The following is a 25,524-nucleotide window of genomic DNA, read 5'->3' as shown; positions in this document are numbered from 1 at the left end:
AAATGTATTAAAATATCTATTTTTGTACAATATCTTATTTCAGAGCTAGGATCTTTGGAAATAGGAACAACACAAGCTGTTGTAAAATTGCCATTTTTCCACTAGCACCAGTAGGAGAACCATTAATGAAAGCAAGAAAGATATACAGTAAAGACTAAAGATGGCAACCAGTGATTAGCTCTTTTTAAAATCCTGTTGGGTGGCTTCCTTAACTTTCACATAACACCACTCAACTAGCACTCTTTGCTTCTGACATATCAAACCTATCAGCAAGTTCCTCTATGTACCGCTCTACAAGAAGATTCATAGTAATAGTTAGGAAAGGAATTTCTTAGGTACCATCATGAAGGAAAAATAAAATCACACTTTTTAAAAACAATTACAAAATGGAAGTGTACAGTTTGCTTAATCTCATAACTAAGGTGATAAGGAAGTAATTTTGATTATTTCAACTGTAAATGGTGCCATAGGAGACTATGTGAAAATCTGAAGAACACATATGGACATAAAGGCAGCCCTTTAAAAATATGTTTTTATATATAGATATATCTACACAGCCTCTGAGAAATTTCTGTGCAGCAGCACAGCATGCTTCATATTCATCAATAATTGAAGCTGCTCTGCTGAGAAGGCCACCTTACTTCCACCGAGCTCCCATACCTCTCCTCCACACACGCAGCATGCCAAATTCTGCTCTGATTTATGTTAGTGGAACCTCATGGGATATAAATGAAAGCAAAATGTGCCCTTAGTTTGATCCAAAACCATGAGAGCACCTAAGAGTGAGATATCACTACCAAAAGAATAAGTTCAATAGGAGAACTGGTACTATGGGTGCAATAAATTATAGCTCACCTTATTTCCCATTCAACTAACACAGTAGTAAAAAAACCAAACCAAACAAACCAAAAAACCCAAAACTCCATAACTCCACCATCACCACATGAAGCCAAGTACTGTACTTTCTAAGGGTTATTAACCAATACATAGGGCCAAGTTTAGCACTGAATTCAGCAGGGATGTATAGGCTGCAACTCCATTGCATTCCTATACCTGAGAGAAAGGATGTTCATGTGATTAAGACACTGGATATGGACTGTAGAGACCCGAGTTCAATTCTCAGCTCTTCTATAGACTTCCTCCATGATCCGCTGCAAGCCACTTACAGCTTGATTTTCCATTGCAATTGTTTGTTATTAACTTGTCAGTATATAGAACATGCCAAGCTATTAGAAAGTCTAATATATTTCTTAAAATATAAAGCATTACGATTTGAATACCATCTCTTATGTCAAGACTGTAACAAGAGGTACAAAATATATTTGTTGTGTGCTAACAGAGATTTTTAACCACCATAAGAAACAGTACTCAACATCGTTATGTTCATAAAACAGAACGTGAACTATTAAAAAAAAAAGTCTTTCCTGGTCTCTAAGTGCTGCAGCTAGGAAACAGTTTGCACAATTTTATCCGAGTTCATTTTTTATCTTCAGTAGGAAACAAGCAGACAAAGCAAAATACCCAGAAATATCTTGTGATTCAATTCCACTTACTTATGACCTGAATTCTCCAGAGCTAAAAAGTGGTGAACTTGATCATCAAGCACTGAAAGTTTGGAGAATGCTACATAAAATAGTTTGTTCACCTTCACGGGATTACACACACACACACAAAAAAAGGAATTGTTTGCTTTTCCTTAACTGTAAGAACTTTACATCTATTTGAAAAGTTATGTATGATTTTCTCCATTGGAACAGAAAGTGGATACCTAGGAATCCCTAAATATTTGATCAGCAGCAGCCTATGCACAGTAGGGTGCAGTACTTGAAGAAGGGTCAGTTCTTCCACATAATGGTTTGCGGAAAAGACGCATTGTGTCTGAAATTCCTGCTAACCCAACCATTTGTTTTGCCAAAAAAATAAATAAAGACAAATCATTGTTGTGCATCAGTAAAAATGTGGTTTTAAATGATAAGGAAGCATCTGGAAAACAGCCTTGAACACCAATAAAAATCCAATAACTGAATGTGCCATGGTACGGTAGGCACGGGGCCAACTAACAACATATATTTCATTAAAACAGGAAAGTGGGGGGAGGGCTAGCAAGTTAACAAAAGGGCCATAGTGTGGTACCTAAGAAAACACTGGCAAAGCAAGGCTCAGCAGATCCACAGAATGCCTTCATCAGCTGTATTTCACATGAAAAATAAAATATGGCCTGCAGTACCTTGCTTAACAAAACCAGCTTTTATTAAGGTACTTTCCCTCCCCACCAATTCATCACCCTTCATCTCCACATGTTTGGTACTGATTTAATATTTCTACATATTTATCTAGCCCCTTTATTAAAAAGTCTCAGTGGCACCAAAATCCCATTCAATTTCTAAAGGAGTGTGTCAAGATTTAGATAGGGAAATAAATTAAATCTTCATATTTTCAAATGCAAGCTGAATAAGTAAGAATGAGGTTATTTAAGTAATTGATTTAGTTTCTTGTCCTTGCCTGCAGCCAGAATTTTAGCACAGCTTTTTTATTTGTGTGCGTGCATGTTGATAAACAAACAATAACATTTGTCAGGTAAACCTGGAGAGAAGTGTAGGAAGATTACAAGTGTGGAAATTGCATTGAAACAAACTACATCCACCATTGCCTTGGTTTAAATGTCAGTTTAAGAAAATGAAATTGCATCGTTATCCTTCAAATACATCTCCTGGGAAAATCTGGTTCTGCAAGTTTGTATTGCATTTGTAAAATGACACTTCTATAATCTTTGTATGCATTTACATTGCAATTTAGCAGACATTCCCCCGCCCCAACATTTTTCTAGCTTAGGGTATGGATGACTTACTCAAGTACACTACAAATTTATTTAAGCAATGATAATTTGGTGGGATGCTGAAAGGCAAATTGCCGTAGCTACCTTTATACTTTCTGTTGTGAAAAAAATACTATAGATCAGGGGTAGAAGACCTATAGCACATGTGCCAAAGGCGGCATGCAAGCTGATTTTCAGTGGCACTCACACTGCCCGGGTCCTGGCCACCGGTCTGGGGGGCCCTGCATTTTAATTTAATTTTAAATGAAGCTTAAACATTTAAAAAACCTTATTTACTTTACATACAACAATAGTTTAGTTATATATTAGAGACTTATAGAAAGAGAGCTTCTAAAAAAGTTAAAATGTATGACTGGCACGCGAAACCTTAAATTAGAGTGACTAAATGAAGACTCAACACCACTTCTGAAAGGTTGCCGACCCCTGCTTTAGATGATATTTTTTCCAGAAGGTTTTTCAGCTACCACTATGGTATTTTTCTCTTCATTCTTTGGTGTTAAAAGAGTACAGTATCTGTATCTATTCCTTTTCTTTTTGCTTCTATGTGCCTCTCTTACCACCTCCATCACGCATACCTCCTAGATCAGACTAGGACCATTCGAATAAGGCCAGGCCCCACCCAAGGGCCCACTCTTGGAAGTTATTACATGTCCCCATGAGAGGTATCTCAGGAACTGAGGACACTCAATATCTTGCAGGACCACATCTTAAACCATCTATTTTAGGATTCATACTTTAAAATCATGTAGCTTGAAAAGTGGCTAAGGGATGTAAGCAATGATTGGCTAAATAGTTTTTCAAAAAGAACAAGATTCGCAGTGCATTAAAGACTGTTGTTAAAAAAGCAAATACTTTCTTAATATTATTTTCTACTTAAACAATTGTTGTAGTTGCCACAGGAATGTTACAAGTGAGATGGTCCACGAGACTCTCTCTATGTTAGGCTCGGGTTTACCTTATGAAAAACCTTGAGAACTCTTGCTGAGTGAAACTCACCATCAGCCCATCCTGCAAACAACTTCTGCACAAGAGTAACTGTATCCACTTGGCTTCCATCCATCACCCATTGGAGTCAATGGAAAGTCTCCCACAGACTTCAGTGGGTATTAGACTGGATCTTAACAACCATAATTTGAATTCACTGAAGTCTATGGTAAAACTCCTAGGACCAGATCCACAAAGGTATTTAGGCTCTCAAAATGGTGGTTAGGCACCTAAGTCCAACATTATAGTTACCAGTGAGATCCTCAAAACCCCACTGATCTGCTGCCTAACCTTGGAGGTGTTGAAATTCCCTAGGTGCCTACGTTTGTCAGTAAAGTCCCTTAGGTACCAAAATTTTTGCTAGTGAGTATCCACCAAAAAGCCTCAATCCTGATGATGCCTAACTGCTCAGTCCCTTAGTCCATAAATAAACCCTGGTGGAATTCTCAGACTAGGTGTTCCCCCACCTAACTCATATGTGGGGACCTATTCAGTAGGCCTGCTCAGAGCAGGCCTAGCAGATCTGGTCAAAAAAGGACAGCTGGGAGGGAGCAGGTCAGGATTTTTTGGGGCTGTGCATGTGTCTCCTTATACCCAATAGCCCAGTCGTTAGAGTACTCACCTGCCGTGGGAGACTCAGGTTTGAATCCCCACTCATCCTGATTTGGAACAGAGTCTTGAACCCAGATCTCCCATATCGCAGGTGAGTAACCTAATCACAAGGGTATTGACAATAATGGGGTGGAGGGCTCTCACTCTCCAATTTTTCCACAAGCAAGGACTGACCTGGCTTGGATATCTAATTGCAGGACAGGGTTCATGTCTGTGAATCCTTAGCAGAGGAAAGCACCTCCCTCCAATCCCGAGTTAAGAGACCTAACCATTTTTGAGGGGCGAGATTAAGCCCTGCCCCTCTCCTTGGCATTTTCTAACGCCACTGGGTGCCTAAATCCCCCAAGTGAATCTAACCCCCAATGACTTTAATGGGAATAAGACTGGGTCTATAAATAGTCTCATGTACACACATCCATGTGCACAAGTGTTTTCAGGATCAGGCCCAAACATTGTGCAAATCTAGCCAATTTCACCTCAGTACACAGGTGAGCAGTAATGCATAGCTTTTGTGCATTATCTACATAAGTAGTGGCTTACTTTTTAAAGTCTTTGCAGAGACAAATGATCTTTTTAAGGGGGGGGTAAAAGGAGAAATTCAACCCCAAATTCTTATTTTGCAAGGGTCAAGGCCTAATTAAGTTGGCAGTATCAGTTTAAATTAATTTTTTTCTACTACAATTTAAGTCAGAATAAATACAAACCTTATTATTGATGATAGCTTCAGAGTCATCAAAGACAAAATCTCCATCGTAGCTGTTCGCAAAACACATGCAGGAAATGAGTCCAACAATAATTTTAGCCCAATAAGAGGGAAGCACAAACCATGATATTTCATGATCCAAATTAAATTCTGATTGTGCCATTCTGTGAAATGCTTGTTTCGAGTGTGGCGCTCCAGCATTATGTTGGTTGCAAATCTGAAAAAAAAAATGCAATGTACGATTACATTTAAACACCATTAGCTTTGCTTAAAGAAATTAAAATCATGCATAGGAAAACATGACATCTTACACAAGCGAGATGTAATTCTGAAATCCATTAAGGTAAAAAGGAAAAAAATTTAAAATGTTATTAAAACCTCTTTGAACATAACTTTATATTTCACATTTTAAAAACGTAGAAAAGCATGGTTGACTATGGTCTGAGCATAGAGTTGAGTTATAATCCTGACTCTGACACATGCTACCTCAAAAGCCTTGGGCAAGTCACTCTACTTTTTGGACTAAGTTTCCTTGTTTTTTAAATATGGATAATACCACCCATTTCATAAACACATGCCTTGTGAGGATTAGTAAAGTTCTTTGAGGATGATGAATACCAGTTAGGGCACAATAAACTCAAATACAACTGCGTTAATGCAACATGAAGGGCCTAAGTTTGCAAGGACTCCATCTGTGGAACTCACAGGGACTTCAACAGGAAACACATGCATAGAGTTCTTAGAGAATGAGGCCCTACAACTGGTATTCAAAAAGGCACAGTCAAGAATAGGGTTGTCAGTTTGGGTTGGATGGATTCCTGGAAGTTTCATCACATGACAATCTTCAATTCCTGGAGACTCCAGGACAATCCTGGAGGCTTGGCAACCCTTGTCAAGAAGCACAAATTTAAGATTCTAACTGCAAAGTTCACTAGGTCATGCAGCACGTCATGCATATTTTATAATACACATCTTACTAACAGAGAGATAAAATAGGCAGATATCAAATATATATTTAATAAGGAAAAAGAACAGTAAGTACATGTTGCAACCCAGCTTTATTAATGCTGTCAAAACCTTAAGTTTTGCATTTCTTGACTTTATGATTTTAACTTGTGGAACCTAAGTGATGGGGTTTTGCATCTGATCTCCTAGTTTTATTTATTTATTTTAAGAAGGAAAAAGTCCAGAGTTTTTTGTCTTGTGGAGTTTACAAGCTCTACTGGCTTGGCAAATAGAACTGATAAAGTTCCTTACTGTGTAACTGTTCAGCTTGCAGAGCTTGTCAATGTTACCGTTGGAACTCATACAAGTTCCTTGAATAGCCTACACATTCCTAACCTGTGTAGGTACATGTGTGTGTGTGTGCACACGCTCCTGAGGTGTGCCCCTCAAGCCCTCTATTGTGGTACCCAATTCTGTTGAGATACAGGTGTGGCATGGTATGGAAAGAAAGAAAAATATTCAGAAGAAGCTATCTAGCAGAGCAGAACTGTTAAAACACTCAAGCATGTTCCCTGAATATGGGGGAGAAACAATCATATGCATCACAGATGTTTTGTTTGTTTAAACAGGACCCACTGTGGGCTTGACGCCAGGGGATCGTACCACCTGGGGTCTGACAACACCCGCTCCCTTTTTGGTACAGTCAGAGTGCATATTTACATTTCACTGCTGTGTGGTGTGGCAAAGCACCTAATGAAATATCATTCTAGGGGGTTCCTTTACATGTAGAAGGAAAGTTGCATATTTAATATTACTTGCAACACCACATTCCACTAGCTGGCAGCGTATCTAAACATACTGCTAGAGCTCAAGACTCCATTGTAACAAGAACAGATTACTTTGATATTTGTGAATTAATGAGGCTGTGCCGTCTCAGATGGAATCAGTTGTTTATGCAGGTAAAGAAAACCAGGGAGTCAGTACTCCGCCTGCATGAGCGCCCCTCTGTCATTGTACAGACGATGATACCCACACACCGTCCCGCTATAAGAACACAGCCGGCCACCAGCATTGTTTGGGGAATCAAGAAACTTGATCCTTCCTAGTTTCCATTCCAGAGCGGGGAAAGGCAGACGCCGGGAGCTCGCCCGCTGCAGCCTGTCCTCTCGGGGAGGAGGAGGAGGAGGAGGGCGGCTCTGCTGGGGGAGGCGGCAGCAGGGGAGTGGGAGAAGGGTGGGATGAGACCGGGGCAGAGAGCGCTACTAGCAAGTACAGGAAGCTTTGGCCACACACACACACACACACACACGTTTCCAGAGCTGTAGCCGCGGCGGCTCCGTGTCTTTCTTTTGTCCTGGGAGCAGCGGCACATGAATGACACGCGATGTAGCGTGGTTCGTAACGCCGGCGAGGTTCCCGTGCTGCCTCCGCCGCCCACTGCAGCAGAAGTCAGGAGCCCAACCCAGCCCCTACCTGGCGAGGTACAGAGCCACCCCCCCGGCCCCGGCCCAGCCCCATGCCCCAGCCCGGGTGCACAGGACACCTGCCCCCCTGGGCAGCCCCGCTCCCTGCGGGCGGCACGCGGGGCAGGCGCCACCGCCCGGCCCTGCTCCGGGAGCCCCGCAGAGCTTTACCTGCCAGGAGACGGAGCCAGAGCGGCATCTCCCCGCGGGCTGCGAAACTCTGCCCGCTCCGCGCGCCCGGGCGCCGCCGCCGCCGCCGCCGGAGCTGCTGGGGCGGGGGAGGGGCCGGCGCGGCGTCGGCCCCTGAAAACATCCTCGCCGCCCATTGGCCCGCGGCCTGTCCCCGCCCCGCCCTCTCCCCGCCCCGCCCCGGCAGCCTCCCGCGCCCATTGGTGGCGGCCGCCGTGACGCGGCGCGGAGCGGGCGGGGGAGGCCCGGAGTGAGCGGAGCTGGCTCTGGCCCGGCTGCGGGCGCAGGGGAGCTGCGCCGAGCCACACCCCCGACCCCCTCGCTCCACACACAAAGCGGCGGGGGGGGGGGGGATGCGGCGCCCGCCCAGCCGGCGTTGCGCAGGCCCGCAAGGCTGCCGCCCTCCGGTTTGCAGATTGCGCCTCATTCACAAAAACCTTTGTCCGGGCGGCGCCGCGTGTGTCGCTCCCTTTGCTCCCGTGTGTGCCGAGCTGCGCGGCTGACGGGCACGCTGGCAGGGCTGTACTGTCGCTGGTCTGCCTCCCCTCCCGCCCTGCTTTATTATCGATCACTCTCGTTTGTTTTATATGGGGATTACTGTAGTGCCCGCACAGGAGAAGGCCTTTCCCCCAAGGGGTTTACAATCGGAAATTGAAAGGTTTAAAATAGCATCTGTTTATTTCTCTTTTGCTTCACACCGCACCTCTCCCTCTTGCAAATAAGTTTTCTTCCAACTCATTACACACACACTGATCCTGGGGAAGACGATGTTATAAACCCATTGCAATAATAATAATATAGAAAGTTGCTACAAGAGCCAGTTCTAGGAGCAAGTGATCAGAGTGGGTGCCCTGGCCTGGGCACCAGCTTCTAGGGAGTGCCATGTTACTGTGCCACTTTCCCCAGCCCAAAGAATGCTCCAGGGTGGTGAGGAAACCAAAGCAGATAATGTTACCAGAAAATTCTTTACCAAAGAGAGAAGCAATCTTTATAAAGGACTCCCTCCCCAGCTTCTATCTCTTGAATCAGTATCTAATCACCTGTGGTGATTCTCTAAAGGAAATAGACCAGAGATAATTAGGGTACAAATAAAACAAGGGCTTTATTTATAAAACAACTGGATGGTTAACAGCCTCAGAAGCATAACGCCTAGACCCCAAACTAACCAAATGTGGGTTACAAGGATATGAAATAAACTGTCTACTTCACCACTCATAAGGAGCCAAACAGGAACCAGGGAGCCACGCAGAGCCATATGGGACCAACAGGACAGGAGCTACCGGGAGACCAATGAAACAGGAACCACGGCGAGGCCAACAGGAACAAGGTAGGTGTCAGGAGCAGGAACCAGCATGATCTTCTCTCTTCTTGATGGAACTGAAACGTGAGCACGGGCTGCCACGTAGGCAGACAGTACCCTGTGCAGGGCTCAGAGTTGCCAGGCAGATCTTACTTGTGACCTTTCCTGCCGAAGTCTACCCGCCAACGTGCCTGTTGCTGGGCAGATTTCAAGGAAAGTGCGCCAACAAGACAACAAGGAGGAAAACCAATATGGAGGATAAGGAAAAACAAAAGGGCAAAATAAGCTTAACAGTAAATGAGTGTAGGATTTGTTATTTTTGTATAAGTCTGTGCATTTCTTGCGCTATTAAAAAAGAGCAGTGATGTTTTCGAATTCTGTGTGGTCTGTGTTATGGGTTACACCTCTCGTGTGCCCTGGAAGAAGTAAACTGTAACCCAAAAGGCTGATGCCTTCAGATGGGAGGGGTGTGTTTAAGCTACATAGGAGGTATGAGGAGATCAGCACTGGTCCCAGGGGCTGGGCTGTTGGACTATGTATGAGGTCTCCTTTCTCCAGGAGGGTGTGCTAGAAAGAGGGTCTGCACCCTGAGATTGTGCCTAGGAACCCTAAGCCAGGGGCAGGGTCAGCTCCAGGCACCAGCGTAGAAAGCAGGTACTGGGGGCGGTCAATTCAAAGGGGCGGCACTCTGTCTGGTATCGGGGCGGCACGTCTGGGTCTTTGGCAGCAATTCCCTCTCTTCCTCTTTCAGCTGTCACCAAATTGATGCCGAAGAGGAAGAGAGGGAGGACCTGCTGCCGAACTGCTGCCGAAGAAGCGGTGCGATTTAGCTGCTGCTGAAGTGCCGCCGCTCATCTTTTTTTTTTTTTTTTTTTTTTTGCTGCTTGGAGCAGCAGAAAAGCTGGAGCTGGCCCTGGTGCCTGGCCTCTGTTCAAGCAGAGAAAGCTCATAGGATCCAGCAGTTAGATCCTCTCGCAGCAGTATGGTGAGAGCCCAAGAGGGGGGATTTGACCAAATCTGTGATAGTCCCTAGCACTACTTGCTAGGGTTCCTTTTCAAAATCCCAAGCAATAGGACGTACACCACTTTTTTTGGAAGATAGGTTTACAGTCTAATGGAATTCATTGTCAGGAAATTTTATTGATTTCCAGACTACATTTTCCTTATTACTCCAGGTTATGCCTCACTGAACCACCTAAAATAATTCCTTTCCCTCTTTGTGCTAACACTTCAAATATTTGTAGACTATTGCCCTACAAGACTATTGTAGACTTCCCCAAATCCAACACTCATCTAAGCCACTCTGCCTATACATATCTTCAACTTCTTTAGCTTTAATGATGTCCAGAGCACCAATTCAGGAAGGATGCTTAAGCATATGTTTAACTTTAAATACATGCTTAAGTCCCATTGAAATCAATAGAATTTAAGCATGTGCTAACATGATTTCCAGCTTCTCCCATTGCATAAATTCTTACAATTGGCAGACTTATACCAATTGAGTCATCTTATATCATATATTGTTCTAAAGAGGATTTGACACTATTGTTTGCTGCTCTATTTGTGTCTGCTAATGGGCCATTCATATCAGACGTTTATCTTGCCAAGTTGTTTTGCTCACAACTGATACATCTGTGCATCTTTGATCCATGTTTAGTAAACAGAATTTCATTTGTTCAATGTAAGTCTGCTAATATTATCAGCTCTGGTCAGATGTGCACATCCACACATACCTACACATCCTTGGCCAGATCCTCAGCTAGTGTAAATCAGCTTATCTCTATTTATGTCAATGGAGCTGTGTTGATTTACAGCACTTTAGGTTCTGGCCAACACATATTAGTCCTGCTTTCTTGTTGTTTTCAGAGTATTTTAATTGGTATATTTCTTCAGTCCTCTTATTTCACCATCAGTAATGCATCACTGTCACACTGACCTTCTGTTCTGTTTCAATTAATCCGATGAGTCACAGAGCAAGTACCTGTTTTAGGAAGGGTTCATTCTATAGTTCCTTCAAAATCTGGTTCAATTAAATTATATTTGCAGAATTTATCTCCAGTCCATTGGCTTCACAGCAGTGTTACTACACTGTTTTATTTTAAAACAGTTGTTCCTAAATACAGTACTTTTTAAAAAAAAATCTGCAATTTCTGGGAAAGAATAGCTGGAGTGAGAGTCTACCTACTCTGTAGTTTTCTCAGCATGTTAAGTTGATCTGCCTACGTGGGTAGACCATCTTTGTTTTAGAAACATAATGTTGCAGGACTGGCATGAACAAAGGCATATGTAAGAATGAAAAAAGTGTACAAACTACATGATATTGTTAAGGACAGGTATAATGTTACTCATACTGGAATGGTTATGCAAATGTGAGGATGTAAAGTTAGTATGGGAGTGACTATATTAATAATATCTTAAATTTCTGAACATACCCCATATGACCTCCATATTTTCAGAAGCTTGAAGAAACACTATCTGAATTGGGTGCTTCTGAAGTTAATAAGAGTGTGGTAGTTTCTCTCCCCAATGAACATGCCTCCTGAGTATTTTCTAAATATGACAAAATGTACTGCACAGTATAATGTTTGGGCATCCTGTCTTTTATTTCAGTTTAAAAATATATTTGATATCCTTTAAAATTGTAGTCAGGAATAAACTCTTATTGATTAGTAATAAATTATAGAGATAACATTCAAAAGGAAACAATAAAAAAACTCACTTGTCAAGTATTAGGCCTTGATATTGAAGTTACATTCATACTTAATTTTATGTGAATGAGCAGACCCACTGAAGGAGCACTATTCACGTGTAAAGATAAATGTGTGTTTGAAAGATTGGGCCTAAGTCCTCAAATTACTTTGGATGCTATTCTTAAATATTATTTTAAATATTCTTAATCCAAAAAATAAACAGCTACCAAATGTTTCTAAAAATAGTAAGAAAATGCAAGAAATACATTCCTCTACAGGGAGATTGTGAAATGCATTCATGTTAATACACAGTGAAAACTCCACAGCATATCAAAATACTTTTCTAAAATTCAGAAGGTCAGAAACTGCCTGAACCATCCGGACCCTCAACTCTCTGCCTTTCTTTCCCATTATTCAGACATAGCCTAAGACAAGGCTTAGCTTTCTCAAAAATCAAAAAAGTTAACTTCTTCCCATCTACAGTAAATCTAAGCTGTCCAGAAGTACTGATGCAGGTAGAGCAGCTGATAGAAAACTGAGATTTAAGCCTCACCAATTATTTCTGTGCATCTATGTAGCGCTTGCTAAATGCAAAGTTTTACTCACCCATGATGCTTTTCCCTTATTTCTCCACTTCACCTCATCTGCCAGATATTGAAGTGAAAGTAGCTATCAGTGTTTCGAACAAAGCAGATAATGGAGGAGAATATTTAAATGGAAAGTGGAGTGCTTTAATCGTTTTCAAAGAGGGATCAGATTTTCTTCCCAAAATTGTTTCAAGCGATAAAAGGAAGAGATTTGAGTCATCTAAAGTCTCAGAAAGACCAAATATTCTAAGATTATATAATTTAAAATTATTTTCTAAAGCTTAAATTTTGTATGAAGAATTGCATTATCCTTCATCAAAACATCTCCTTCAGTATCAGAGCTGTCAGAAACAATTTGTAATTCATTATGTTTCTCTACCAATTTAACAGTCTCTTTTATATAGGTAGTTTTAAAGTCTGCTATATCTATCTCACTAAAAGTGACTGAAACTTGATTATACACCAAAGCTGTGTTTGGTAATATACATTAGGAGATGAGGAAACAGAATGGACAGAGGACAGTTTTCTGACTGTCCAAGCAGAGATTAAAACTGCTTTCATGGCACTTTGACTGATAAGAGAACAAGGAAACCAATTTGGCCTTCCATACACTTTCTGGTGTTACAAAATTGGAGGTTCTGGGCCTGGTTCACTGTTGCTGTGCACCATGTATAGCCATTTACACCAATGCAAAGTGAGTGAGAAATGGAACTATTATGATTTGGTAGCATTTGATACCCATTCAGAATCCCATGGCATGGATGTACATGACTAGCCAAGAGGCCTGATGTTTTGTTGCGCTGCACTTTGTATATTCTCATTTACACCAGATCAAAGTGGATGATACGTGTCAGAAGGATGACATTTTCTAGTGATTAGTGTAAATGACTACACAAGGTGCAGAGCAACAGTCAATCAGGCCTTATGCATTTTTGTGTACATACACTTTCTTTTCTCTCTTTTTGATAGCATTATACAGTATTACAAACTAAGGCTCCAGTCCTGCATCTTGTTCGTGCTGGGGGATCTCCGCCACTGCCAAGCTACAGGATTGGAGCCCCAAGGAAAAAAAGTAGGGAAAAATTAAGATTGTCTTTTAAGATCAGCCCCGAAATAATAAGGGAATACTTGAGAAATGAATATAATAAAATATCCCACAGTATAGAGGCTCAGAATTCTTAATTTCAGAGCCAAGTATATGACTCATGCGAATATGTATTGAAATATTAAAAACCCAGTTAGCAACTCACAAATCAAAATATATGCATTTGAAAGCATTCTCCCAAAGAGCAGAGGGAAGGGAAGGTTCTTAAACCTGTCTCTGTCTGATATATATCCTGTTTGAGGCAGGGTGATGAGTAGCACCAGTAGAGAACAGACAGCAAAATCTCCTACAAAGCAGAAGGAAGGTGTTCAAGCTTTTTTCCCTAACATCAGCATTTCTGATAGCCTTGTTATTTTTATTAAAATCATGCTTTATGGATATTTTGTAATACACCTTGAGTTCTATGTGTATAAATCTGAATACAGTAATTAAATGAGTAAATTTTTGTGCCTGCTCACATAAGCACTCTGAATTTAGTGCATATGAGTTATTGTGCAGTATAATTAAAGTAGCTACTTGTAAATACCATTACTCTTCCCTACTTTTTTGCTCAGGGGTAATTTAGGGCTGCTATACGACATTTGCTTAAAAGAAGAACTAGCTTTAGCTTAGCTCTTTTCATCCAAAAATCCCAAAGGGCTTGGCAAAGAAAGATAAGTACCATTACCCCATTTTACAAATGGAGAAACTGAGGAATAGAGTGGTAAAGTGACTTACCCAGGATTATGCAGTATATCAGTTGCAGAACTGGAAACAGAACCCAGCTTGTCTGGCTTCTAAGCAATGTCTCTTCTCTTCTGAATACACAACTTACTATTAATTATTTGCACCCCTGTGTGCCAACCCACTCCGCCCACTTGCCTGGTGCAACTGCTGGGGAATAGGGTCAGGGGCTTGCTTCACTCCACCCGCCCAGGTTTCCTGCCAGGGAGTGGGGGAAGCCCCTGCACCCCAACCCACTCCTTGGCAGGAGCACCGGGTGGGGGAAGCCCCTGTGCCCCGACCCCATTTCCACGGCAAGAGCATGGGGGGAGTGGCAGAGAGGCCTCCAGGCAGAATGGGTGGGGAGGGACTCCCACTTGCTCTGGCCCAGGGCCCCACAAAAGCTTAATCCACCTCTGTGGTATGGTAAAATTTCCAGGATATGCCCCACTATGCCAGTGTACACGGGTTAGCTGGGGCTCGACCCCCTCCGGGAGGCAGGGAGCCACACCAGCTCACTACACACAGTTGTCATCGGGGGGAATTAGTCTGTCCACGGGGGTCTCCCTCAGCAGCCCTTGCAGTAACTGGAACACTGTGGGCCCAGGCCCTGGGTCAGCGCGGGCAACAAAGAGTCAAGGGCTCAGGCCCTCAGGCAGGGCTGAGCAGTAGCAATGCAAATAACGAGGAGCCAAGGTCCTGGGTCAGGGCGGCGCAACAATGAGTCAAGGGCTCAGGCCCTCAGGGAGGGCTGAGCAATAATAATAAGCCCAAACCTCCTCAGGCCTGGGGAAGGGGGAGACTGCCACCCCCAAATTGGGTGGCAGGGGGGACACACGCCCTCCCGCTCCACTGCATCCCAGCCCGGGGCCCTAGCAGCAGCAGAAGGCCCACTGCTTAGTCAGTGCGGATCCTGGCCGCAGCACACCAACATGGGCTCTGGCAGTGCTGCAGCCAGACTGGGGTCGGCTGCCCCCAGGCTACTTCCACACTCCCCCTCGGGTTATACCTGGGTCCTGGTGTTGGCCTCCGGGGGATCCAGGACCATGGGTTCTTCGGGGCAGGGTGCGAGTGTCAGGCCCGGGTAGCGAGCGCAGGGCAGGCCTGGCAACTGCTCTGGGTAGCGAGCGCAGGGCAGGTTCAGTAACTCCTCCAGGTAGCGGGTGCAGGGCAGGCCTGGCCAGTCCGGGCGGCCGCCTTGGGCCATGGGGTTTTCCCAGTCACAGGCTAGGCTAGAGACGTCTGGTCTTTTCGGCAGCTGGGGCCTTACTGAGCTCTGAGGGTGAGCCTTTATACTTCTGGGTCACCACCTGACCCTCTGAGAGGCAGGCTCAGAGCTCCCTAGCTCCGCCCACTCCGGCCTCCGGATGGGCTCTTCCCCCTCTGGGGCAGCGGGGAGCCACACCGGCTTACTACAGCCAGGCACTGTAAAAATATGTAACTAAAAGACAGCCTGGGACGAAGGCAGACTGCTTGTGGGTTCTCTGTGCTGGGGCTCCTGGAGATTCATGCCCTATCACAAGTAAGAGAAACTCTAAGAGCTATTTGTGACTCCATTCCTCATTTGTAGAATGGGGATAATAATACTTATCCTTCTTTTCCAAGTCTGTGAACAGCTATATAATTGAATACTGAGAATAGATACTAAGAAATTTCAGGTACAGTTCTCTCAAAGGCATTCTCTTCACTTCACACATATTCAGTAGAATTTATGCAAACACATCTCTTTATAGTTGAACTCATTTTCTGTTGCAATTGCTGCAAGTAAGTTTCATGGTTGCAAACAGATTTGGCCAATGGAGTCAATTGGTGACACTACAGCACATGGCAGAAGAAAGGTGCAGCCATGTACATAAGCTTTCATTCTCAATCCTATTTATATTCTGAGCCTCCTGCCAACAAATCATCTGTGGAATTGTTGGGCTGCTATAGATTCTGTAACAGGCTCAGTCAATTAAAATAATTAGAATAGTAGCTTAGTGCCACCCAAATTGAAGCCAAGACAATATCAACAATATCTTGCATTTATTTAACTTGTATTAAAAAAAAAGAAAGAAAAATCTCATTGCCATTGTTTCTGGGCTCGTAACATTTTTTTTAAAGATATCACCAAATAAGTGAACTCATGTCAACCAGAAAGAGATACTTCACTCTACCCGCTAGAAATAAATATAACATAGACACACTCCAATCCCATCCCCTCAGGCAAATATACAAGAGAGCTTTCAGCAGTTTGGCTCTTTGAACATTTTGTAGAAGCCTTCAGGCAGACTCTATGAATAGAAGAGGTTCATGGGGGCTACCATGTCCTCTGTTTTTCATTCTTGTAATATTTCACTTCCAAGTGAAATGAGGATTTTAGGGAATTCTTTCACCATTGTATTTTGTACTAGCATCAGTATAGCTTTCTCAGTGCTAGCAATTGATAGGAGCACTCATGTAGTTCAGGCACCAGTTGTTGGTATAAAAATATCTTCCTATCCCTCCCAGGGTTAATGAACTCAGTGTTTTCTTTATTTATATCATTTTAAGGCTCTCACTAGTTAGAGAAGTTGTGTAACACTGCTGTACCTTTAAACAACTACAGCAAACCTCACTTCCCCCTACAATTATGTACGTTTTCTGTCTCAGATCAAGTGCCAGTCGTGAAAGTTGCCAAGCATTCTCAGCTACCACAGACTTCACTGATGGTAAAAGATGATTACCACATTGCTGGGGGCACTGAGCACCATACAGGATTGTGTCCCAAGTTGTTTACATACAAACTTTCTCCTAAAGCCTCCTTTCCAGCATGACTCATTTTGAGTTCAATCTTGTGAGATACCGAGTGTCTCTGAGGAAGTACTCTGCACCTCACAAGATCATGTCCTCAGTAATACCACAGTCCAGTGTCTCTGACCTCACATTTCATCACTATGGCAGCAATGATGATGTTATAGACACAAGATCATAGACTCAGTGGTCCAAATTCTGTCCTGGTATAAGACAAGGGAATAATTTCAGTAGGCTATTTTTTCAAATGAATGAACCATTCTGAAGGGATAGACCAATCATAAAGGAGACAGCTTCTATTTATTCATGCATATCTTGGTAATCAACAGTAATGGGAAAAGAAATGCAGCAAAGTACATAAGCTGGGGCTAGTCTACTACTATCCAGTAAATGTACAAAATACATAGAGTATTGTAGATTTGTAGCGCCATGATTCCCATTACAGATAAACTAGATTAAATGGGAACTGAGGCTAAAACCCTGTACAACTCTGAGAATGTCAATGTATTTTAACAATATTTTTATTATATTTTTCTATGAACACATTACCTGGTTTGAAATAATAGGCATATTACAGTGTACAGCAAAACCACAAAAAGTCAAACCAACAATATGCAGTCACACATACAGTAGAACTTTAGAGTTATGAACTGACCAGTCAACCATACACCTCATTGAGAACTGGAAGTACACAATCAGGCAGAGACAAAAAAAAAAGCAAATACAGTACAGTACTGTGTTAAACATAAACTACTAAAAAAGCAGCATTTTTCTTTTGCACAGTGAAGTTTCAAAGCTGTATTAAGTCACTGTTCAGTTGTAAACTTTTGAAAGAACATCCATAATGTTTTGTTCAAAGTTACGAACATTTCAGAGATATGAACAGCTTCCATTCCTGACGTGTTCGTAACTCTGAGGTTCTACTGTATCACGATAACATATGGTTTTAAAAAAGTTTAACACACTGATTCAAAAGAAGGGGGCAGAAGGGAAAAAAGGAGAAGGGAGGAAGACAAAATTAATACCCTAAACATTTATTATAACAGACAATGATTCCAATTATACTATCCTAGAAGTTCCATGAAGTGTATTTTCAAACATTTGCCTTAGTGCAGCAGTGGTTCTTTAAATGTATGGGGGGAATTTAATAGCGCTTGACTGCAGTAATAAAAAAATCTTTGTGCAACTCAATCCCACCAATTTTATAATTCCTTCAGGAACCCCTATTCTGTGCTTAGATTCAGCAAGTGTTATTATCAGATGGGGTATCACGGTCAGTATCTAATTTTTAAAGGATTAGAATAGGGATGAACAAGCCAGTTCAGACAACATAAGAATTGGTCTTATTCATCAAGCTCAGAAACAAACCAAACTAGATTTTTTAATTGTGTAGATTTGGGAAAGGCCCAGTGTAGCAGGAAGAGACCCTGAGACGTAAGCCCTTGTATTAGAGGCCTGGTATAAGGAAGGACCTGCTCACAGAATCTGGGAAGAGCCGGGCTAATATTGCAGAAATACACATTCCTAAGAAGTGCTAGTCACAGAGTGCTCACACAAACACATCCCGATATCAAGTGGTACCAGAACATCCTGATATCAAGATTGGTACAAAAACATCCCCCAAGGATAACAGGAACACATTGACCCTGCCTAACAGATAAGGTCAGGATGATAATAAAGATGTTTTGATTGAACCAACATGTACAAGATGATGGGTGATAACTAGCGACGTCAGGGGGAGTAACTAACTATGTCAGATTGGCAGTACTAACTTGTTTGTATCGGGGTATAAAGATGTATCTCAGAGGGAGTATCTTTGTCTGGCCTTATGGAGGAACAGAAAGTCCCACTGTTCACTGAACTGGTTCATTGTTATGGGCATACATGTATTAGTGGCCGGCAGAGTCTGCGGGATACTAGTACCATACTTTGTTGACAATAAACCTGGCTGGGTGCCTTCGTTCCTTATCGGATATTTTCTTGTGGTCATTGGGTGGTTCGCTCGAGGTCTGCCATGCCAGCTGTCTGTGCAGGGCTGGGTGGCACACAAAGGGAACACACACACACAGCCAAACATCTAGCAACATCTAACCACACCCAGTAACTCCTCCCCATCTCCTCCACCCGCTTATCACCTCAGTCCTGTGAGCAATGACTATAATTACCTCAGTGGAAGGTCATTTTTGGTGGCCTGGAGGGGTGGAAAGGGATGGTCTTCTTTACCCCTAGTGGTAGGGTAATCTCTTGAGGAAACTATTAGGGGGACTAGATGGCCCAGTGGGGTAAAATAACAGCATATAGATTATCTTACTGCTGTGCCACTGGTTAATAAAATCCAGCCCAGTGAGCAGTAACTGAAAATCACTCCCATGCACCAGTTGTTCAGTGAAACGAGTTTGGTGGGTCTCTGTCCAGTGGTGACCTCATTGCTAATTGACACATTTTTTCAGTTTATTGATAAAAAGATCAACAGGTGGCTTGATTACAGTGTATAAGTAATATATGGGTACTAAGGAGTTTTTAACCTAGCAGAGAAAGGCATAACAAGAGTCAACAGCTGGAATCTAAAACCTGACAAAATTTAAATTAGAAATAAGGCACATAGTTTTAACAGTGAGGATGATTAACCATTGAAACAAACTACCAATGGAAGTGGTGGATTCTCCATCTCTTGAAGTCTCAGGTCAAGACTGGATTCCTATCTGGAAGATAGACTTTAGTCAAACGCAAGCCATTGGACTCAATACAGAACTGGATGAAATTCTGTGCCCTGTGTTATATGGGAGGCCAGAATACATGATTTTATGGTCTGCTCTGGCCCTAAACTGTATGACTCTTTGAAAAAAGGGATGCACATCTTTCTTCCTTTCACACAGAGGCAATGTAGTCCAACAGATAGTGCACTCATCTGAGTGTCAGGAGACCTTTGTTCTGTTCCATCTCTGCTGCTAACCCACTCTATGACCCCAGTTCTCTGTGTCTCAGTTTTGCTATCTGTAAAGTAGGGATAATAATGCTTACTAACCTTAACAAAGCACTTTAAGATCTACCGATTAACAGCACTATATAAATGCTAAGTATTATCATCTTATCTCTGCTGATCCCTCCTCTGGTGGCAGTAGATACATGTCAGGATCCTGAATCCCAGTACTGAGATCTACAGCTGTGGTTTTATTAACTGTTTCCTGCTCTCAGCCAAATGTGACTCCTCAGCATTCTTCAAGGAAGGGACTGTTTCTTTGCCTCTGTTTGTACAGTACAATGTGGTCACTATTATACCGTAAATATGAAATAATAATAATAGTAGCTAAATATGATGAGTTCTTAGGACCAAATCCTGTATGTTGGATGATTTCAGCCATCTATCGGCCTCCTGCAAAGCTCATTAAAGTCAATGAAAAGATTCTCATTGAGGTTTGGATCAGGACGTGTGTGAAGAGGGCCTGCAGGACTGGGCCCCATTGTAATTGTTTTATGCATATACTAGGGTAATTTCATTGTTATAATGGTTCGGTGTCTACTGACAGGCCAAAATGTTTCAAACATGGTTGAAAAATTCCTGTCACACCTATGGCATTGTATAAATAGTACTACTAATAATCTCCTGCCTCACTATGCGCTATCAGTTTTCCAGATTAGTACTGTGGGATGGTTCACTTTGGAACTAGCCAACACTGCTGCCTCCTCAGCTGGAAGATTTGTGGTTATGTGCTATAAAGTAAAATGTTCTCTCTTCTCCCATTATGTATTAGCATATGACTGTGCATCCTCCTTAACACTCCCACCTTCTGTAGCCCCAGCTCTTAGGAGGCAAAGACCAGGAAACTAATTTACACGTCCCACATATCAGTGAAGAATACAGTACCATTAAGCACTAGCCTGTCTAAATTCCCTTCTAAAAATTTCCTTGGAGTGGTGCCAATTTGGATCTCTAACTGTAAAGTTAAATCCAACATGCTGTCAGGAGCTGGGTTTTTTTGATTTTGTTTTGTTTTTTAAAGGGACAAAACTCTTATATTATAGAAATAATGTATAAGGCTGGATTACTGTCTGCTACACGGAAACAAAGCATTTTATCTTCGGCTCAATATTTGTTTTCAGTAAATGCCTTAGACTGTATGTTCCACCAGAAGTTCATTACATAGACATAAAGCAGAACCATGGGCGGCGGGTACCATAGGCTTGTGGAGGCTGTGCCTCTCCAAACAGTCGGGCATGGCCCTGCCCACACTGCGTCCCCAGCCCCACCCCCAGCTTCTGCTCGGCATGGCTGCTCCACCTCCAGTCTCCATGTGGGGGGCCTCAACTGGGGCCACACCACCCACCCTCCTGTTGCTCCGGGGCTGGGGCCATACCAACTGCCCTCTCATTGCTCTGGGGTTGGGGGGGCTGTGGCCACACCACCTGCTCCAGGGTGGGAGGAAGCTGGGGGCACTAGCCTGGAGTGGGGGCCAGTGGCTGCAGTGGGGGGAGCTTTGGGCTGGGGTGGGAGACATGGAAGGGGGGTTCTCGGGTGGAAGGGGCATGGCTGGGGGCTAGCATCCTCCAGCCAGCAGTTCACACGCTGCCCATGAGCAGAGCTCCATTAATAGCACCACCTAATTAGTTGCTAATAATTTTTACCCCATCCCTTCAATGTGAAGGTGAAATTAAGCATAAAAAGTTGCATTTATGTTAAATTTCTTTTGTTTGAGGACACACTCCATCTTTTCCAGCCATGGACACAACAGCTGTCCCTAGCTTTATGTAGTGATAAATGAGTTTCTGTTTTAGAAATCTTTAAACTTGTATGCAACAATAATGAACCCAAATGCCTGGACAGACAGACAGATCTGGAATTCTGACATTTTGGGCTCATCCCTAGAGTGTATCATTGTCATTTCACATGCTATATGACTTTGGGAGGAGTCTGGAGTGTTAGAATTCCAGAGCTATCCGTCTCCCCAGGCATTTCTGCCATCTTTATTGTTGCACCCGAGTTCTAGATTTGGGAAATAGAAAACCTTATCAGTACAAAAACATGGGGTCCATTGTTTATAAAGATGAAAGCTTAAATAGTGTAAATTCATTCAGTATTAACTGAGAGTGTGTGCTGTCAAGTGCAATGAAGTCATATGTTAGCAATAAGAATATGCGCATAGGAATTCACTGTTGGACCACTTTTGTTGGTGAGAACTTACTCCCAAGAGAAATTGCATTGACGTCAATTTCAACACTTGTGTGAGTCAATGCTCTGCAACATGAATACATGTTCCACAGTCAGATTTAAACAGTGGTTAATTGTGCCACTAAAATGCAGAGTTACTTTTGTTTTGTAACCCTAAAGTTCACTGCCTCCCTAATTTGTGGGTACCTTATCCCAAACTGACAGATTGCTACTTTTTACAAACTGGTATCTGAATGGTTTGTTGGCTAGCATCTCTATGATTTAGAACTACAGGATAGAAGTACTAACTGATGATGAAAACACTTTCCCCATCTCTGAATTCAGCCTGTTATTTTCCCTATCAAGATTACAGTTTTGATCCCAGTCACTTCTTGTAAGCAATAGCCAAATCAACAAAGGTTATACATACAGAAGTGTCACTGGAAAAATCACATTTTTACTGGTAAAGGGATGCATTCATATAAAAAATGTTCATGTCTAAAGAAAATGGATAATCCTTGAGTGCAGTTTAAAAGCATCTGTGCCCCAAAGCCCAATAAGGGAATGAGAAGGCAATGGTTGTGTGGAGTGTGACAGTACTTAAATTGTGGGCTACAGCAATCTTACAGTGTTAGGTGCTAAGCAGAAAAAAATGAACAAAAGTCATGCAGAGAAGGGTAAGTATTTGTCATTTTGCTGGAATGTACCTCTTACCGACAGTGGTGCGGAAGGGGAAATGTTTACAATGACCAAATCATCCCCTCTGGAAACAGCAGATTCCCTTCCAGGAAAGGGATCAGATGCCTCTATGCCTTGCCCCCATATGTCCCTAGGCAAGCCCTTCTGTGGCAAGGGGACAGGCTGGGGGTGGAAGAAAAGAGCGGGAGTGGGGCTGGAGGCAGGATGTGCTAAGCTGACCAGTTAATACAGCCTGAGCCTGCATAAACATTGAAATCTCTATTCTGCCTTTTTGGACCCTCTGGTTAGGTGAGATCCAAGAATAGCTGCAGAAAGGATATGGAGAGGGCTGCAGGAGGCAAAAGGCCAAAGGCCATTCAAAAAGCAAAGTAGCTGGTTCTGGCCTCCCTGAGATCCTCTGTTATTCATGTGCTTAACAAGAGAGCCACAGGTTTTGGGGGCCAAAGAATCACCAGCTTGTGACCCCTGCTGGCTAAGTCTTTTCTTGTTTCCTTGCAGACTTTCCTGTTTCCTAGGTTGGTTTTTCTTAAGGGAGAATTAGATGGGCCACAATTTGTCAAAGCTATTCTAAGTTCCTAGGTTTCAATCTCTGAAGGAACTTTCCCAATTTGATTCGCAGTTACTACTGGTACTTGAATAGCCATTACCCAGCTCATATTCAAACAGGCAAAGCCTCAAGTTCTTACTCAGCTTTCCCTCTTGGAAGCAGTAATAATCTTGGGGTTCATTAAATAACAAACAAATAACAAAGGAATAAAACTTTAATAAAACAAACAGGAGAGCTTCTGTAGTGAGCTGCTGCACACAACTATGTGGTGTTCCCAACCCCCACCTCCAGGGCACATCTCCAAATTCCCACACTCGCAACACAGTATCTTATGAAGGAGCATCTCCAAATCACAGTCTTTTATAAACATATCTCTACATCTTCCCTCTTAAAGAAAAACAAATTAATTCTTCTATACGCCTATTAAACACTGAGATAAAACTGAGTAAGGACTTCAGGATTTGACCCTTCGTTTTCACTCATTTCTTAGATCAGCAAGGGACCCCGTGGGACAAATCTTGGCCAATTTGAAAACAATGCCAAAAAACCCATTGACCTTCAGTGGGATCAGGATTTCAGTGAGAGCGTTGTCACAGGAATAACATAGCAAGAACTTCAGCATCTGGCCAACACTGCACAAGCAGCCTAATTCTCTCTCTTCTTTTTAAAATGCAAATCAAGAACATGAAAAGAAGCTCTTTATTGCATGCTAGTGGCTAACTGAAAGCCGGGCTCAGAGAAACAATGAAAGTCAGTATAAATGCACACAGCTGTTTCCAACATTGTTCTTATTTTTAATCGATAGCATGAAGCTATAGAACAGAGGCCATGCTTTTAGCAATGTATTTATGATGCAAATGTTTTACATATTTTATATTATTGAATCTATTAGTAGAGTAGCTATTTATGAGGGCAAATGATTAGCTATTTCTTGTAGGCTTGTGAAATGTTACTGTGGCCTCTGCCAAAAGACAGCCCAGTAATTTATTCTGGTAAATAAAATGTCCAGCCACCCACTAGATGGTGGCAAGGAGCATGTTTTAAAGTTTTGTTTACAGTAGCTCACCTGCTGTCATTTTAGCAACAGGGCCAGATTACTCTAAACCTCCTCCCCCGCCCCCCTGTGCAATAGCTGCAAAAATCTTTTTGTTGACATTAGAGGAGCAGGAATAGGGGCAGGGACAGGAGGGAGTCAGGGTTACTCTGTATGCATATGTATGCACTACAGATGGAATTCTGTGATCGTTCAGTGGCAGAGCCATGCTAATCACATGAGACAGACAGGTGGTCCACGGCCTGAAGGTTGCAGAGGCTTCGGGCTCCTAAGAAGGGAAGCACAACACTAGCTTGACATTACCGTGATGGTGTGACTGATCACAGGGTAAGGGTGTGGAATAGCTGGAGTTCCATAGCTCCCAGTGGATTTCCTCACTTCCCCCACCTGGCACTTCAGTGGTCCCCATGGCACTCCCTCTGAGGAGGTGAAGGGGCAGTATCTCAGACTATACTGCTCATTCAAATCCCTTTTAAAAACTCATTTTTTGCCATGTCACTTATGAGCTAAATAAACCAACTAATGGAACCAGATGGCCAACTATCTGTGTAACCTGCTATTGTCCTTCCTCCCCTTTCTTGTTTGTTTACGATCCTCCGTTTTTGCAACATATCTGAATTTAGCCTGTAAGCTCTTCAGGGCAGAGACTGTGCCTTATTCCTGTGAAGTATCTAGCATTCTTCTGTAATGGTACATGCAAAAACGTTGGTGAGGGGACTAGGGAAGATTGTGGGGGCTCCCATGTGACCTCCAGAAGAAGAAAGAGGAGCATCCATGTACCAGCAATGCAGATACAGGTGAGCAACTGTTTTCATGTTCTCTCCACAGGTACTAATGTAGAGAGTGGACTAGATGATACATCTGAGGGAAGGGAGCAGAAGGAGACTCCACCGATTGGAAACCATGAGATGCACTGTCCTAGGGATGGGGGTTTCATGACCAACACTCCCAAGAGAAGGAGGCAGGTGGTGGTAGTTGGGGACTCCCTCCTAAGGGGGACTGAGTCATCTATCTGCCATCCCGACTGGGAAAACAGAGAGGTGTGCTGCTTGCCAGGAGCTAGGATTCATGATGTGATGGAGAGAATGCCTAGACTCATCAAGCCCTCGGATCGCTACCCCTTCCTGCTTCTCCACGTGGGCAACAATGATACTGCCAAGAATGACCTTGAGCAGATCACTGCAGACTAC

At 42.9% G+C, this 25,524-nt stretch overlaps 1 protein-coding gene across 2 annotated transcripts in view; it reads right to left on the bottom strand.

Annotated features, from left to right (window-relative positions):
- The window catches only part of TMTC4 (transmembrane O-mannosyltransferase targeting cadherins 4), an 82,249-nt gene extending 72,994 nt beyond the window's left edge, over positions 1–9,255 (bottom strand). The window contains exons 1-2 of one of the 2 annotated variants that reach the window (XM_045008753.1): positions 8,942–9,255; positions 5,137–5,352 (exon numbers count right to left, since the gene is read on the bottom strand). In XM_045008753.1, the coding sequence (XP_044864688.1) occupies positions 5,137–5,298 (162 nt within the window). In that variant the 5' untranslated portion in view covers positions 5,299–5,352; positions 8,942–9,255. Of the gene's footprint in view, positions 1–5,136; positions 5,353–7,714; positions 7,834–8,941 lie in introns of those variants that run through there. The other variant, XM_045008761.1, reaches the window with a different exon arrangement.
- Positions 9,256–25,524: the final 16,269 nt, after the last annotated feature.

The sequence above is a fragment of the Mauremys mutica genome, chromosome 1 (genome assembly GCF_020497125.1).
Source record: "Mauremys mutica isolate MM-2020 ecotype Southern chromosome 1, ASM2049712v1, whole genome shotgun sequence".
NCBI classification, from domain to species: domain Eukaryota; kingdom Metazoa; phylum Chordata; order Testudines; family Geoemydidae; genus Mauremys; species Mauremys mutica.
This window is presented reverse-complemented; position numbering and strand designations above follow the sequence as displayed.